Source organism: Astatotilapia calliptera, chromosome 9 (assembly GCF_900246225.1).
Source record: "Astatotilapia calliptera chromosome 9, fAstCal1.2, whole genome shotgun sequence".
Classification (NCBI taxonomy): domain Eukaryota; kingdom Metazoa; phylum Chordata; class Actinopteri; order Cichliformes; family Cichlidae; genus Astatotilapia; species Astatotilapia calliptera.
In genome coordinates, this window is record NC_039310.1 from 17,340,254 (window position 1) to 17,357,684 (window position 17,431).

Here is a 17,431-nt window from a genome sequence, read left to right on the forward strand (position 1 = left end):
CTAAGAGAAAACAGCTTTTTATGTGAAGACGAACTTAAACTCCCACTCATCCTTTAAATAGATGACTTTGAGATATGCAACCCTCTGGGAACATCCCGCAAGAAGCATAAAGTCACAGCTGTGTATTGGGTGTTTGCAGACATACCTGCCACATTGAGATCTACACTGACTTCCATTTACTTAACCATTTTATGCAAGGCAAATGATGTCAACCAGTTTGGCTATGCAAAAGTTTTGGACCCACTGCTCAAAGATTTGAAGTCCTTTGAAGATAATGGTATTTTTGTTTCAAGTCTGGGCAAAGTGGTCAAGGGCACTGTACTTGCTGTAGTCGCTGACAATCTTGGCGCTCACTCAATAGGCAGGTTTGTTGAAAGCTTTTCAGCTTCACATTTCTGTCGAAAGGTCACAGATCCAGGAGCATGAAGTAGGAGAAGGACTGTTTCCTCTACGGACTAAGTCATCCATGTCAAAGCAGCACTGTCTGATCCTGCAGAAGCTCACCACTGTGGAGTTAAAAGACAGTGTCCAATCTCAGACAGACTCAGTCACTTTCATGCTACATCAGGTTATCCCCCAGATGCTTTGCATGATTTGCTTGAAGGGATTGTACCTGTTGAAATTTCACTCTGTCTTGATGTGTTAATCAGGAAGAAATACATATCTCTTGAGCAGCTCAACCGTTCCAGCCGTTGCTTTCCTTACAAATGGAGTGACAAAACAAACTGTACACAACCCATTGCCCCAAATTTCACAGCGCGAAAAAGTGTAGGAGGTAATGCACACGAAAACTGGTGTTTGTTGAGAATGATACCACTCATGATTGGTGACAAAGTACCAGAAGATGAGCCTGCTTGGGAGGTTTTGATGACCCTGAAAGATGTTGTTGAGCTTGTCATGGCTCCTCTCCACACAGATCACACAATAGGATACATGCAAAGTAAGATCTCAGAACACCATTACAGATATTTAGAAGTGTTCCCAGAGGAGAAACTGAGACCAAAACATCACTTTCTCAAGCACTATCCTTTGCTTACAACTGTTTACTAGGGGTTCAACGATACACAAAATTCACGGTTCGGTTCGGTTCGATACTTTGGTGTCACGGTTCGATATTTTTTCGATACAAAAAAAAATGTTCATGCCTTTTTAATTTGTCATTTATTAAATTTTCACGGCACATTCCGCACCACATCTCTGCGTTCATCATTTGTTTGAAGCCAGCTCACCTCCTGCAACTACTTTTCCGAGAATACGCGCTTCTTTTGTGGTTTGGACTCCTGACATTTCTTTGGAGGTGGAGGAACACCAAAGTAATTGCTTAAAGGAGCTTCTTCGACATCTTTAAGAGTTCTAAACAAATGTCTGTCCTCCTGAAAATCTTATGTACGCAAACACGCGTTGCAACTTCCTTATCTTGTGCGCATTTTTTATTTTGACAGCGAATGCGCACCTGCGGACCACTTATGTGCACCCCTGGTTATTTAGCTCGTCATATTGCAGCCACAGAAATTCTTTTGTCCATGAAACCATAAAGCTGCACTTTCTTTTTGCCTTATAGTCTGATTTGTCATAACTTTTCCGTTTTGTGGTAAGCTTTTCTTTGGCTGTCACTTCTTCACCCTGACCTGTCTTATTTGGCTCAGCAGAACTAAAATATATATCCTTCTGCTTTTACACAGGCACTCACATAAGCTCAGCGATCCTCTGCGTGATCAACCTCTCACATGTTTAAGCTGCCAGAGATTTCACTTGTCATGTTTGCATAGTAAGCTAACGATGTCAGAGGAATTGGTGCGCAAATTATCGTCACTCACCAATCAGTGCTGTCGCTCTCTATACATAGTTCGCGCGATTGCAAAGTGAAAGCAAAAAACAAGCGCAAATTCAAACGCGATTTCAATATGTCACTGTGGAATACACCAGGCACAGACACACGCACACACAGGTAGGTACAGCCAACTTCCACATTTATTCAAGTGTTGTTGTTTTGACAGCTGACTCAGTCACACAGTCTGACAGCTCACGAGCCCAGCTGATCTCTCTTCTGGCCGCTCCTCCTCGTCTCACTATAAACACAGCGGAGGGAGACCATCATCAGTCCATAAACAACATCAGCTGTTCTTACCGGCCTCGCAGCGCCGCCCTGTTGAGCCTTCCGCTCCACTCCTCCCCTGCAGCTCCCCCGGCCTATGGATCACCTTGAACTTAAAGGGCTGCAACGCCAGATACCACCGGGTGATCCGGGCGTTGGCATCCTTCATGCGGTGGAGCCACTGCAGCGGGGCGTGGTCCGAACAGAGGGTGAATGAGCGTCCCAGGAGGTAATAGCGCAGGGAGCCGACCGCCCACCGGATGGCCAGGCACTCCTTCTCCACGGTGCTGTACCGGCGCTCGCGCTCTGCTAGCTTCCGGCTGATGTATAGGACAGGGCGGTCGGCCCCCCTTACCTGCTGGGACAAAACGGCTCCCAGCCCTCTGTCCGAGGCGTCAGTCTGCAGAACAAAAGGGAGGGAAAAGTTAGGAGTGTGAAGCAGCGGCTCCCCACAGAGAGCCTTTTTCACCTGCACAAACGCCGCCTGGCACGGCCCCGTCCGGCGTCCCCGGGTTCCCCTGCTCCAGCGGCAAGGTGGTCCTCCGCCAGCGTCACCGCTACCTCCAAGCTTGCGGGCCGGTGGCACCGGACCCATCTCGCCGTCTCCGCTGGCAATCCCTCCGTGAACTGCTCCAGCACCACCTTGTCCACCAGCTTCGTCTCCCCCTCCGATGTTCCCGGTTGCAGCCAGCGTACCGCCGCGTCGCGCAGCTGCCGGGCCCAGGCGAATGGTCGGTCCGTTGTAGCCAGCCGACAGGCCCGGAACCGCCGGCGGTGGTCTTCGGCGGTGAGCCCTAGCCTGTCCACCACCGCCCGGCTCACGTCCGCGAAGCTGCTCCTCGACGCCGGAGGCAGACTCAGGGCCGCTGTTTGTGCCTCCCCGGACAGCAGGGGGAGCAGCCGCGGAGCCCACTCCTCCCGCGGCCATTGGCAAGCCTCCACCGTGGCACGGAAGGTCTCCAAAAAAACCTGTGGGTCGTCCCCGTCCCCCATCCGGGGCACCGCCACCGACAGTGGCAAGGGCTTCGGCGTGGCAGCGGCCCCGACCAGCCGCTCCAGAACTTGCGTCTGCCGGTCCGTCTGCTCCCGCAGCGCGGCCAGGTGGGCACGCTGGTCGGCCGCCTGATCCCGGCTTATCGTCGCCATCTCCGCCAGCATCTGCGCCAAGAATTGCAGAGGCTGGGCGGGTGGGTCGGACATTTCCCCACCGGCAATTTCCTGGGTTTCGGCACCACTTGTGGAATACACCAGGCACAGACACACGCACACACAGGTAGGTACAGCCAACTTCCACATTTATTCAAGTGTTGTTGTTTTGACTGCTGACTCAGTCACACAGTCTGACAGCTCACGAGCCCAGCTGATCTCTCTTCTGGCCGCTCCTCCTCGTCTCACTATAAACACAGCGGAGGGAGACCATCATCAGTCCATAAACAACATCAGCTGTTCTTACCGGCCTCGCAGCGCCGCCCTGTTGAGCCTTCCGCTCCACTCCTCCCCTGCAGCTGCGCCCGGGGCCACGCCTCCGCCACAGTCACATATTGACAGTGGCTCACCGATGCCAATGACATAATTACCCGGCTACATTTCCGAAAGAATGCAAAAGCATTGACATATATTTTTCCTTCCTACGATAGGCCGACGGGCAGGGCAGAGATAGATTTTGGTAGCCCGACTGGAAAAATTTTGCGAGCCCTGTATCTGATTGAGGAATCACTCATCTTTGGAAAAGAGAGTTTATTACAGAGAAATGTCCCTTTCCAAAATAAAAGCTATACTATACGCTTCTTCTGGGCTATATTCTCAGCAGCATATTAAACATATCAGGTCCCCATAAGGAGAATCCTGTGCTAACGGCTGTCTAAATGACTCGGGTAAAGTTTGTAGCATGCGTGCTTGTTGTTTTTGTCGGCTTCCACTTGTCTTTGCACTAGGATGATGTCGGAGTAAATGTGCAGTCATATTTGTTGTGTTCCCACTAGTGCTTTCAGGTTAATCTCGTTGAAATGACGTTAACGCCACAACACGGCAAATCTCCGTTAACGAGCTACCGCGGATCGCCCTGAGCGTGGGGCTGGATGGCCAACACGTTAACGAGCTAACTGCGCTAACACACTAGCTCCCACCCATGTAATTGAGCATTGCGTGGCACATCCAACATACTGTTTTACTTTAGTCCATGACGCGCTTACCTTCAGGGTCATACGTCACATGAAAACCAAAATAGTTCCAAACGCCAGATCTGAATGAGGATGGGGGAGGTTCAATTTGCCATGTTGCAAGGAGAGCTTAACTTCTGTCTCGCTAGCTTGCCCTGCGCTCAGTGAATCTGCACTCGACTACTCCGCCTAGGCTGCACTGTCGAGTGCAGCTTGCCCTGCGCTCAGTGAATCTGCACTCGACTGCTCCGCCTAGGCTGCACTGTCGAGTGCAGATCCACTGAGCGCTCAACACAGACAGCATCGTCAGAAGGAAAGTTGATAAAATAAATTAAAAATTTTGTATTGTTCGATACATATGCGTACCGAACTGCACTGTATCGAACGGTTCAATATCGATACGAATATCGTTGCACCCCTACTGTTTATGGGCCACTTGTACATTTCTGGACTATGCGATTTGAAGCCAAACATCGATTCTTTAAACGGATTGTGAGGCAGACTGGGTGTAGAAACATCCTCATGACAATGGCGAGAAAACACCAATCGATGATTGCATATCATACCCACGATTACAACCACCAAAGGCCAGCACTGTCAGTGTCCCAGAAGACTCAAGTGGCAGTCGATGTTCTAAAAGACAGCATTAAGGAGTCCCTTGCAAGGAAGTTCCCCAGGGAAGACTTTGTGAACATGACGAATAAAGCAACCATTTTAGGCACAGACTATAATATTGGCATGATGCTGCCGTTTGGCTCAACAGGAGGCCTACCTGACTTTGCAGAAATCCATCAAATAGTCATTGTGCACAGAACTCCTGTGTTTGTTCTGAAGTTGCTTAGAGGCTGGTACTGTGAACACCTGAGGAGTTTCAAAGTAGAGCCCACAGGAGAGACAGAAATCCTTAAACATTCTGAACTGAAAGAAACATGGCTGCATACAATATAGCAGATGGCCGTATGGTGTCCCTTAAACACTTCATTTGCACATCAGAGTAAGTGTAATGGGTTGATTATTTCTGTTATATCAAATGTTTGTGCACTTATTGAAATTATTGAAAAAATATATTATTTTACCAACAACTTTATGGGCAGGCATCCTGTCTTATTTGTTTATTGTAATGTTTATTTAACAGGAACAATACATATAACTTTGAAAAAGAAAATAGAAGCATGTGATGCACACTTAACCCTCCTCTATTCTTCTTCCCTTATCTCCCTCTTCTTAAAATGACAATCAAAAATTATTTATCCAAAATTCTACTGAACTAAATCTCTGCTTTTATTTCTCTGGCAGAAGATAATGAAGAAAATATATGCATGTAAGCTTATCAACTATTAATAACCTGTCTCAATTTCTTTTCTTTCTCTGTCTCTACAGCTGAGGAAACACAAACCAAACAACAATGGCAGTTCAGTTAAGAGTCGTTTTAGAAGAACACAGCATTCAAAAGTTGACACTTCCAACAGGAATTCCTAATACAGTGGATGGGGATACATGGGGAATTTGGACTGCTATACAAGACAAAGACTTTGACAATCAGTTTTTCAGTGTCATCTCAACTGCTGACTTGTATGACAAGGCCACTGTTAACGTGATCCTTAAAGAGCCAGTAATCACCCTTGACTTACAACCAGTATGTGAATCAGGATCATCGTCTGCATTGAACTCTTCGACTTCAGTGAGCACCCATCCTGCAAGTACTACTGAAACGGACACCTGCCCTGCCAATCATGATGCACCCTCACAGGTGTCTGACTGCGCATCGTCAAGTTCCAGTGACACCATCATTCTCCCTGATTCATGTCGCCCTGCTGCGTGGCCAGTGCCATTTCAAGTACCGGAGTTTTCCCGAGACATACAACTAATCCTCGCTGAGGCAAACAACTCATATCGCAACACTGGAAGACCTTTCATGGATGCCAGTGTTAAATCAGCAACAATGCAAGACCTTGCAAAAGTAATTTTTTCGTACACTGCTTACCCAACCAATCAGCAGATCCTCTCAGTGGCTGAAGCCTTGGTTTCAAAGTTTCCGTGTCTTAGCCAGGATCATTTGCCGGCTTATATGGCTGGCTGCAGCGCAGAAAAAACAAGATGCACAATTACCGTGCCAAGCTAAGAATTGAAATTAATGCCTTAAAAAGGAAGCATCCAGCTGATGCAGTGCCATCAAAGAATGTAAAAAAGCCAAAAAAAAAGCAGAGGTTAATTATCTCCCTCCGCATCCTACTGGAGAAACCCAAGAGACACTGGAGAAAGAGAGGCTTGAATTAATTTATGAAATAACAAAGAAAAACAACGCAAAGATAATTGCAGATAAAATGAATAAAACGTTCTCTAGCCGAAGACTTGGAGTGGTCAGCCTCTGCCCCTCTGTGGGTGAGTTAAAAGAAAGGTGGCCAGCATTATTCACTGAGGCTCAGGTGAGTATGTGTGATAACTATTCCTATCCACCAAAAAACAAATGTCAAACAAATGTCAACAAATTGAAATGTCATTTTTTTTGTCCCCTTACTTCTTAGCTCATCGAAGAGTTCAGACGCATCACCACAGTTTCTTTGGTGGAGACATTCATGCTGAAACTTGATGAGTACACACCAGGTCTTTTGCAGCTTATGCCTGCCAAAGGAGGAGCTGCTGGTTCCAAGATGAGACCTCTGCTGGACACTTTGAATGACCTATGTTATTTGACTTTTTTCACAAATATGTAATTATGGAGGGCTGCAGTGGGTAGCAAGAAGGTCCTGGGTTCAAATCCCGGCCCAGGGTCTTTATGCATGGAGTTTGCATGTTCTCCCTGTGCATGTGTGCGTTCCCCCCGGGTACTCCAACTTCCTCCCACAGTCAGAAAGCATGGCTGTTAGGATAATTGGTTTCTCCAAATTGTCCTTAGGTTTGAGTGTGTGCGTGCATGGTTGTTTATCCTGTCTGTCTCTATGTTTCCTTGTGATTGACTGTCCAGGGTGTACCCAGCCTCTCACCTGTTGAAAGCTGGAGAGAGACATCAGCCATGTTTTTGTTTTTAAGTAATTCAGTCTTAATGTAAGTAAAGCACTCGACTTAGTCTTTTCACTAAGTTGTATCTCCCTACAGACACAGAGCATTGAGAAGAAAAGGGGTCTCCTTATCTGCTGCCTCATTAGCTACCTCGGGGAAAGACAAGAAGATCTTTTTCATGACTGCCAGGTTTGTCATATTGATAACAGTTTACTTATTAACTCAAGGGATCCTAATGTTCTTCTCTCCTGTCCTTTCCTATCCCCTGTTCTCCCCTTCTCCATTCATCTTCTGTCCGCTCCCCTCTTTAGATCAACTGAAATATATTGAAAAAGCATCTTAAATAAAATAAAACGTGTGCATGCTTTTTGTTTCTTTCTTTTTAACACGTAGGAATGTGAGGATTACACAGACAATATGATGAAGGTGATCGTGATCCACATCATGGCTGAGGAGGATCCATCAGATGTGTCCATTGTGTGACTTGGGAAACCAAGTGATGGAGGGATGTGGAAGCCGAACAAAGGCATGTGTACTGCTGATGGGACTGATATATGCCCTCAACCTCGAATATCCGAAGGAGCTGAAGAACACATTTGACACTTTTCAAAAACTGTTTTTGGAACTTGACGGGGCGAAACTACTGAACAAGGTCCACGGCCTCAAAAATAAGCTTATGCAATGCATACACCTTTCCCCTCTTGTTCCCAGAGGACATAGCTTGATGGAGCTGTATTTTTCTTCTGACAGCAAGCACAGAAACTATTGAATGTTGGTGTTAGTGTTCTGTTCTATCTATCCATATATATGTTTGATAATGTAGATGCACAGAAACAACCTTGTAGAGTTTCTGTGCTTTTGGCTTTTAAAATGGACTGAGTGGCCTTTGAAAGTGTTGTCTGCATTAGCCGTTGTGTTGCACTTTATTCTGTATTTTTATGGAATAAAAACATTGAGATGAGGAACCATTTGAATATCTTTTTTGGGGGGTACATTTTACCTTATATGAATAGGTAATGTTTATCAACTGATAATAATTAAATTTTATTACTAATTATCAGGTATTACCAACTAGCAAACAAGAGATAATTTTACCTAATTTCAATGAGTAAGTAGCTGTTGAATGTATACATAAATATGGGGTAAATTTTACCCAATTTAATTAAGTATTTCATAGCTTTTTATTGAAGTTATTTTATACACAATATATTGAACTAAATCTACCCCAAAAAAGTCAATGCAAATTGTTACCTCAGATTTATTGGGTAGATTCTATAGATGACTTCTTACAGTGTATGTAATTAAACTGAGATGTTTCCTTTAACCTCACCAGAAATGGGAGTCAGTCCATGGTCACATCACAGCTTTCTGAGACAGATTCAGGGGAGTACACTCTGACCTGTGAATCTAACAATGCCACCATTTCCACAACTGTGATTCTTCATGTAATGAGTGAGTAACAGCTTCTCATCTTCTTTCTTCTACAATACTCAAACAAACTCTGTTTGATCATAAATGAGTGATAAAATGAATTTAATTGTTTTCTTTGATGTTGTTTAGAATGTCCAACAAAACCACAGCTGATGCTCGATGATGTTGACGTGTCAGATACTTCCCCGCTTTTTAAGTGCATCTCTGAGGGTTTCCCAAATCCCAGAATCAAATGGTCTGGGTAAGATGCTTTAGAATAGCAGCACTTCTTAATGTCTGACTTCAGATTAAATCATTTAGAGGGATACTTTCACAAGCTTTGGTAATAATGTTTTTCATAGACACACCAACCTGAAAAATATGGGTATTAGACAAGGTTTGATAATAATATATGTCAGAGACACAGCGCTCTAAAAATATCGTTTTACACGACTAACAATGGGTTTTTTTTCTCTGTTTGAACAATAACAAGGATGGACAATGGAGTTTTAAGGGTAGTGACGGAAGGACAGAGAACACAATATCAAGCACTGAATATTATAATAGAGGAATGATGTGCTGTGCAACCAATGCTGAAGGACGAGAGTGCTCCCAACTGTATGACTACGGTAACTGGATTTAAATGAACTAATAACAAATTTAATACATCCATAAATTATTACAGGAGTTAATTTGAGTAAAATTTGGTTCAAATACTTGAAGTGAAAGTAACAAAACTGAGATTCACTAACTAATCTCAGAGAAGCAAATCACAAATGTTGACCACGGTATATCTTTCTGACTTGAGGCCCTGATGTGTGTTTCAGACTTACAGAGCAGTGTAATGACCAAAGATGAGGTATCTAATGTCACCCTGAGCGAAGGTCAGTCTCTGCTGCTTCGCTGCAGAGTTACAGGATCCAGTCTGAGATCACCTGTGTGGGAGAAAGGAGGAAAACACCTCCATGTCAGGACATTATCATGTAAACCAGAGAAGGAGGAGGCGGTACAGTAATGTCCTGTAATCAGGGAGAGTTTCCTTAAACTTTCTTGTTATGTTTGTCAGAAAACTGACCGACCTCTTTAATATTCCTCAGTCTGAGACACAAAGTACTTCATTGATAATCATCCTCACAAATAAAATCTGGGCCAAAGTGTATCATGTTATCTCTCCTGTAACATTTATCTCCAAAAAAAAAAAAAGTCTGTACAACTAGATAAGTGTAGACAAAAAAACCTTTTCATGAGCAATTCAGTTGAAGTCCAGCACACTATGTGCTCAGTGCTGGGATATTGCTTGAATTACAAGATTTCAGTCAGGAAGCCTATTGGCAGCATCTATGCATCTTCCTATGTTACCTCAGAAAGATCTTCCTGATTGAGGATTCCAACAGGAAGCAAAACAGTTCCATTTAGGAGGGACAGAGAGGCACCCTGGGATAATTCCCCATCGCCCGGCAGACAGTTTTGTGTGATCAGGTAAGGCCAATATTTCAACCCTGTTTGCATTCATCTGTGGTCTTTTCCTGTGTTTCTAGTTGGAGGTGCTGTATTTCACCCGTGAAGGCAGTTTACCTATTCGATGTATGGAGTAAGTTACATTACCAGTACTTTCTTAACATGACCTCACTTTTATAGCTAAAGGTAAGTTGAGTCCTGTTATTCTGCTTGTGTGTGGATCACTTTGTGCAGATAAGGAGCATTCTTTCTCAAGCCAGTTTCGCTCTCCTGGCTCCCAAGTCTGTGCACCACCAGAGCTCAGTGAAAAGACTTCTTTTCTTAAGGACACATTTATGTTGAGTTTCCTCTTTTTCCCTGACCTTTTTTTTCTTTTTAATAATAGTTTGAATAATTGTTTAAACTAAAGATTCAGTTTTCTGTCTCTCCAGCTGTTTTGCTGCTGTGTGCTGTTGGGCTGCTCTGCTCTGATGATGTGAAGACTCCAGTCTGTGTATCCAGTCATGAGGTAAGAGCTGTTTTAAATAAACACTGAATTCTTTGATAAGCCCCTGTTGAACAGTCATAACTCACATTGATATAGTATGGGATTGATCTAGTAATCAGTGATTATTTTACAGTTTCCTAATAAAGAGGAATTAAATGTTGGCTCTTGTTTTTCAGGCAGCATGTTTGCTACCAGCTGATTATCTGAATCCATCTGGTCCCATCAGTAAAGTTTTGGCTGTGGGTAAGTGTCAGAGGATTTTTGTTTTTAAAGGTTTTATTATTCATATAATAATCAGCTAAGAGTGTTTATATTTCTGTCTTGTACTCAAACAGCTGCATATTTTAACTGCTGGCTCTCTACTCTATAACGGAAACTGTTTGCCTTCTTATTAAATGTCAGCAGCAGGAAACCGCCACCCAAGAATAAGAAACGACCTTGTGGAGGATACAAAGTTCTTGAGAAATCACACCTGCTTGCTTGACAAGATAAGCATGATATTTCCTTTTTTGTATGCTTCCTGCTGTGTATAAATAAAGGCAGCGAGCTGCTCCACGGGTGTGAATCTCTGTTGAGGTTTCACCCGTGCACGTTAAACTGCTGAAGTGTCTGAGTGTTATTTCATTACATCTGAGTGCTTGATAAAAGAATCTCTAACAGTGAGAAACTCATCATCTCCCTGGAGGGCCTCTCTGAATCTCTTGTCTGCCACTGGATCAGAGGAGAAGACCGAGTAATGACAGCGTAAGTGACCGTCTGTGTTTCTGTTTGGGTGCTTTATATTTCTATGTATTTAAACTGAGATGTTTCCTTTAACCTCAGCAGAAATGGGAGTCAGTCCATGGTCACATCACAGCTTTCTGAGACAGATTCAGGGGAGTACACTCTGACCTGTGAATCCAACAATGTCACCATGTTCTCCACGACTGTGATTCTTCATGTAATGAGTGAGTAACAGCTTCTCACCTTATTTCTTCTACAATACTCAAACAAACTCTGTTTGATGATCAATGAGTGACAATACAATTAATTTAACTGTTTTCTTTGATGTTGTTTAGAACGTCCAACAAAACCACAGCTGATGCTTGATGGTGTTGACGTGTCTGATACTTCTCCCCGTTTTAAGTGTGTCTCTGTGGGTTTCCCAAATCCCACAATTACCTGGTCTGGGTAAGATGTTGTCTTTTACATTTGTATGCAAACTTTAGAATAGCAACACTTCTTCTGTCTCATTTTAGACTGGATCATTTAGAGGGACACTTTGTTGGGATCTGTGGTTAGGATAGGGTATCAGACAGCACAAGAAAACAGCAGGTAAGTTGGGGGAGGGGGGTTTCTCATGGAAAAGTGGAACATTCACATAAGCAAAGGAGCCAGGCTTCACTGTTTGTAGTTCAACTATCCAGCAAAAGAGTCTGCCACTATCTTACGTACGGCTACAAATGAGGATATCAGGAACATGTATGTGATTTTTCGCACAGAGGGCAGCAACACGAGACGAGTACCACACCTGCAAAAAAAAACACCACCACCCCCAAACCCAACTCCCACCACCACACACATACAGATAGTTAAGAAGAGAGAGTGAGTGTGCAAGAAGAAAGAAAGTGGTCAAGACTGAGGGACTATGACAGTTTCCCACCACTAATAATGTGATTTTTCTCTGTTTGAACAGAAACAAGAATAGTGATGAGGCAAAGATGTTTAAGGAAAGTGACGGAAGGAAAGAGAGCAAAGTATCAAGCACTGAATATTATAATACAGGAATGATGTGCTGTGCAACCAATACTGAAGGACAAGAGTGCTCCCAACTGTATGACTATGGTAACTGGTTAGAAATTAATTAATAAGATGTTAAATAACTCCACAAAGAACGTGTCCATATATTGTTACAGGAGTTAATTTGAGTAAAATTTGGTTCAAATAACTTCACTTCAAGAAGATCCAGAGATTCACTAACTAATCTCCGAAAAGCAAATATTTCTTACTTGAGGCCCTGATGTGTGTTTCAGACTTACAGAGCAGCGTAATGAACAAAGATGAGGTGTCTACTGTCACCCTGAGCGAAGGTCAGTCTCTGCTGCTTCGCTGCAGAGTTACAGGATACAGTCTGAGATCACCTGTGTGGGAGAAAGGAGGAAAACAGCTCAATGCCAGGACATTTTCATGTACACCAGAGAAGAAGGAGGAGGTACAGTAATGTCCTGTAATCAGGGAGAGTTTCCTTAAACTTTCTTGTTATGTTTGTCAGAAAACTGACCGACCTCTTTAATATTCCTCAGTCTGAGACACAAAGTACTTCACTGATAATCATCCTGCAAATGATCATTATTATGGGGTTTTTCTTCCAGATGTGCATTAAAAATGACTCATATTTCGGTGTTCAGATAGCCTACCTGTCCATCAGATCAGTGAGAGAGGAGCACAGCGGCACATACACCTGCACGAGTGCAAATAAAAACTCAAAGTCTGTTCATGTTAATGTCTCAGGTCAGTAGACTTCATTTCATGTCATTATTATTTGAAACTGTTCCCACTGAATAAATCTGGTTTATTCTTGTGTTTCCTCAGATGAAGGTTTCCTCTCTGCACAGCTGGATGAGACCAAGATCATATCAGCTCAGGAGGCATCCAGCACCTGCTTGCAGGCCACTGTTTCCTACCATCCTGTTCTCCAGTACTGTTCCTGGGAGACTCCTGACAAAAACAGGACTAAATGTGTCAGGGAGACATGGGTAACACAGCACAGGTACTTCAATGACGCAAACTGTCATCATGTAGAAGTGTAAAATTATCCATTCATTCACGTTTTTCATGATCAGTGTAATCATGTGATATGAGGACTGTAATGAACTGTTTCTCAGGACTGTGAAGCTTTGTGATCCACTCATATCAGGAGATTATAAGTTACACCTGGAGGCTGGAGGACAAAAGGAAACAAAGACCATATCAGTGTGTGTTGTAGGTGGGTTAATGTAACCTTTGTTACAGTTTTATTATTACTTAAATTTAATTATCATTTATATTTAAAATGTGAGATTGTTTGAGATCATCTGATTTTTGTTCCAGATGAACCAAAGTTCAACTTCTTGTTTAATAAGGATGATGGTACCCTCAACCTTGAGACTGTCAGTCTGGTGCCAGCAAACTATACCTGGATGTTTTGCTCTGAGTTCAATCACAGGTATGATCACCTGCACAGCCGTTCAGCTCAGAGAGCATTTTAGCTCTGATTATTTAAACTCCTTTTACTTTGTTTCACAGCTGCAGTGAAAGTGACTCATCCTGGGATGAGGTCCCAAATGCATTTAAAGCAGACTCTGATGTTTCCTGCAACAAGCCGATCAAGAGCTCAGTGAGACGAGAGCTCGGGGATGGACATCATTTAAAGTTTTGTCTGACAAACTCAGTTGGCTCCTGGTGCCAAAGTTACCACATAATCATCCCACCTACAGTCCAGTACTCTATAGGTAATAAAGAGTATTTGCATCAGAAAATATTTGATGAAATTCATTTAAAGCTGTCATGCTCACATTGTTGTTTGTAGGTAAACAACCTCAGGATATCATATTCCTGCTGAAAGCAGGCAATATAACTCTCTTTCTCGTTCTGGTAGTAGTCAGCACAGTGCTCATATTCTTCATCAAAAAGAAGGTAAATATATTCAGCTTAACAAACACAAATAGAAGAGGGCACCAAGTCATTTGTCTTTGCAATATAAACCTCAGTATCAGCCTTCGAGGGAGATTAATTGAATCTTTCATGGTTTTTGTTTGTTTCATAAGAGTTTGGTATCTCTGTCACAGTAATGTATTTGTGTAGCACTTTTTAAAACACAGTTATAAAGTGTTTCGCACTCAGGATAAAGCTGTCATATCCAACAATGGTCATGTTTTCAGAAGACTGTGTTCAGTTTTTAAAAGGTTTATTTTACAGAATTTCAGATCAACGGGGGAAGAGTCTGGAGCTACAAGAGTCTCGGGTGAGTGTGTGTTCACCGAACGAGAACGGTCTTCTGCTAGAGAAAAACAGGTGAGAGATATTTTATTGGGATGAGGATTTGAGGTTTTACTTGAATATTTTTCCAGAGTAGCTGGAGGAGTAAGTAGAAGGCCAGAGTCTAAGGATTCACTGGACCTGGTAGAGGACCCGAGCTTGAAGGATAAACCGTCCGCAGGGGCGTGCTGGGTGTTTTTATATATAAAAACACCCAGCACGCCCCTTTATCCTTATCAGGTATAATGCTTATATATATATATATATATATATATATATATATATATATATATATATATATATATATATATATATATATATATATAAGCATTATACCTGAAGTACAATATGTTTTATTCATTAAAAGAAAAGCTTGTAATCATATATTTGTGTTAATCATGTGTATGTGTCACGGGGTGGAGAGGGACAAGTTACCTAAGATATTTTTATTGTGCATGTTTGGTTGTGTTTTACTTTCTTTAATATTGTATAGTGTTGTATTCTTATGGGTTTTATTGCATGTTTTATGGTATTCATCGGTGACTTGTCCTGGAAAGTCTCCGCCCCTCCTTGATTATGAACCAGGCACACCTGTGAGGTCCCGGAGGCCAATAAGAGTGATGGGAGACGAGAGAGAAGAGACTGATGGTGGAGTGAGGACTGGGAGAGTGAACGATATCAGGCGGTGGCGGCGGCCACAAGCCCAGATGGGCTGGTGCCGGTTGGTTTGCCACAGGAAAGCGGTGGCAGAGTTGAGAGCTCTGCCCATTCGGGAAACCGGAACAGAAACATTGATAGGGCGGCGAGACGCCGCCGGGTTTTCCCTTCTAAGGCGGCTAGAGTTGGCTAATGCAAGCACCAGCGCGCAGAGCACCAGCAGGAGGACCAGCGCGCAGAGAGCGACAGTACCAGCGCAGAGAGCGACAGTACCAGCGCAGAGAGCGACAGTACCAGCGCAGAGAGCGACAGTACCAGCGGGGAGAGCGGAGACAGCACCAGCGGAGGCTACGAGACGGCTGTGCCGATTTCCAGTTTTAAAGAAGCGGCGGGCGGAGTTGAGAGCTCTGCCCACCCGGGGTAAGTCTCTGACTTATCCCTTTTTTATGAAGTAAACCTGTCTGGAAAGAATAGTGACTGCCGCTTCCTCTCCTTCTTCAGCATATCAGGACGTGAGTGCGAGAGGGAGGCGAGGACTCCGCTGGTTCCTTTGGTTATACCACTTGCTGGATTTCTTAGCTCCCTGGGACTTTTAGGTCGTGGCGCAGGCCACTGGACTTTTTAATATTGTTTTATTGACTTTTATTGTGCTACCCCTTGGCCAAGGTTGTTTTAATTCATTTTGCATTTTTAACTATTTAAATATAATAAATTATATTTTTAATCATACAGTTTTAAATCGTGGGCTTTCCCTTGGCGGCTCCACTGCTCACTGGAGGAAGGTTTCCTTCCTTCGCACAAAACCACTGTGGAAGTAAAACCAGCCTTCCGGTGTTCCAGATCTACTGGCGTTTAGATCAACTGGCGTTGGTCGAACAGATGTGTGGCATTCTTGCGTTTCAGGAGCTCCTACCGACAAACCAGCAAAAGAACGCCAAATGTGTCACCTGTGACACTTGTGAGGTTGTCTCAAACACACTCCGTCAGTCTTGATGCTGTTGAACAACAAAATGTTTAAAAATGTGGCGAGTTTACCTGGTGATATCCTCATGCGCGACGCGATCGCGAAAACAGCAAACAAGTAATACCACGCCGATGTTGTTCACAGGACAGCAAGAGTAAACGATCGGGAGACTCTTGTCGTCGTTATCGTTCCCCTTGCACGGTTTATTTCTCCGAATTCAAGGTTTTTGCTTCACAACTAAAGCGAGCAGTTTACTTTGTGCACTAACATGGAGTCGAGTCAACCAGCGCCACCTCTGGCCAAGTGCCACAGCCTACAGCCAGATCAACCTGTGACACACATCTGCAGCACGTTTGATTTCGTTTCATGCACAACACATTTGTACCTTTCAATTGTGTCTGTTTGTCCCTAACCCTAATGATATCATATATTCCTTATTGTACATTTGTACAAAATTCCAAATTATATACACAAAGTCATAGAAATCACCACTCCAATTGGTCATCATGATTTTGATATTCTTTTTCCATAACAATGAAATACGCCTTGGACAAATATGACACGTCAATATTTCATTAGTGTTGTCACATCACATCCTGTAAGCATCGTTTGTCTGTGTCCTTTCTCTGGAAATTAATATTTCCAGCCAATATAGGCAATCCATCAACATGGCTGGAGAGTTGGTAGTTATATACAGTCTAAGTGTGGTTAATCCAATGAAGATTTGTAAGGAGATGGCAGTTACTTTGAATTCACAGCAGTTACACAGTGATTAGTAATAAACAGCCAGTGAGAGTGAGTGGATTTAAGAAAGTCAGTGACTCGGGTGTGTCGCTTGGGTTGTCATCTGTTTGTGAGACTGGAGGAGACGTAGAAATCTGTTTTAAATCTTAGGAAGATTCCTGTTTGAAAACAAGCACTTTTTGTGAGAAATGCAAGAAGTACATCTGCAGAAAGCACACAGTTACATTCTGTCCATGTGGACAAAATCGAAAATGTTGAGCATTGAAAAACTGAGAACGCTGGGCAAGTTCAACAGAAATGTGTTTGTAAGAACGAAAAACCAAATTGTTCCTAAAATAGTTATGGAAAGTCACTGTTGTATGTCTGTGTTCTACATGTTAATCTGATGGGAAATAAAGTTGCTATTGTTTTATTGCAGTTTTTGGATAATTCTGAGTGGATTTACACAGTACGGATCTAAA

At 43.3% G+C, this 17,431-nt stretch overlaps 2 protein-coding genes across 10 annotated transcripts; one reads left to right on the forward strand and one right to left on the reverse strand.

Moving 5' to 3' along the window:
- Nucleotides 1–1,953: 1,953 nt before the first annotated feature.
- Nucleotides 1,954–4,306, reverse strand: LOC113029002 (uncharacterized). The gene is made up of 3 exons (XM_026179556.1): nt 4,288–4,306; nt 2,565–3,489; nt 1,954–2,069 (listed from the first exon to the last, which is right to left on the reverse strand). The coding sequence occupies exons 2-3, from the start codon at nt 3,389–3,391 to the stop codon at nt 2,024–2,026; spliced, it is 873 nt and encodes a 290-aa protein (XP_026035341.1). The 5' UTR covers nt 3,392–3,489; nt 4,288–4,306; the 3' UTR covers nt 1,954–2,023.
- A 4,384-nt stretch (nt 4,307–8,690) lies between these two features.
- On the forward strand, nt 8,691–16,140 carry LOC113028998 (receptor-type tyrosine-protein kinase FLT3-like). Of its 9 annotated transcripts, none has more exons than XM_026179542.1 (13): nt 10,869–11,353; nt 11,432–11,556; nt 11,668–11,779; nt 12,285–12,433; nt 12,622–12,800; nt 12,961–13,099; nt 13,181–13,358; nt 13,474–13,574; nt 13,679–13,793; nt 13,874–14,079; nt 14,157–14,263; nt 14,546–14,641; nt 15,163–16,140. In XM_026179542.1, exons 1-13 carry the CDS (start codon nt 11,346–11,348, stop codon nt 15,715–15,717), a joined length of 2,070 nt encoding a protein of 689 aa, XP_026035327.1. In that variant the 5' UTR covers nt 10,869–11,345; the 3' UTR covers nt 15,718–16,140. The 9 variants fall into 9 exon arrangements, with proteins under 9 accessions (XP_026035333.1, XP_026035331.1, XP_026035334.1 ...); XM_026179545.1 differs by having other exon boundaries at nt 11,034–11,353; nt 14,226–14,263; XM_026179544.1 differs by having other exon boundaries at nt 11,034–11,353; nt 12,997–13,099.
- The last annotated feature ends 1,291 nt before the right edge of the window (nt 16,141–17,431 follow it).

What these genes read in the sequence shown, in the direction of transcription:
- LOC113029002 (XM_026179556.1), bottom strand. Translation starts at nt 3,391, where the DNA reads ATGTGGAAGTTGGCTGTACCTACCTGTGTGTGCGTGTGTCTGTGCCTG. An exon ending in GCCAGGCGGCGTTTGTGCAG is followed by an intron (nt 2,070 to 2,564) that starts GTGAAAAAGGCT and finishes CTGTGTTTATAG; the next exon opens with TGAGACGAGGAGGAGCGGCC.
- LOC113028998 (XM_026179542.1), top strand. An exon ending in TGTTCATGTTAATGTCTCAG is followed by an intron (nt 13,100 to 13,180) that starts GTCAGTAGACTT and finishes GTGTTTCCTCAG; the next exon opens with ATGAAGGTTTCCTCTCTGCA. An exon ending in ACATGGGTAACACAGCACAG is followed by an intron (nt 13,359 to 13,473) that starts GTACTTCAATGA and finishes ACTGTTTCTCAG; the next exon opens with GACTGTGAAGCTTTGTGATC.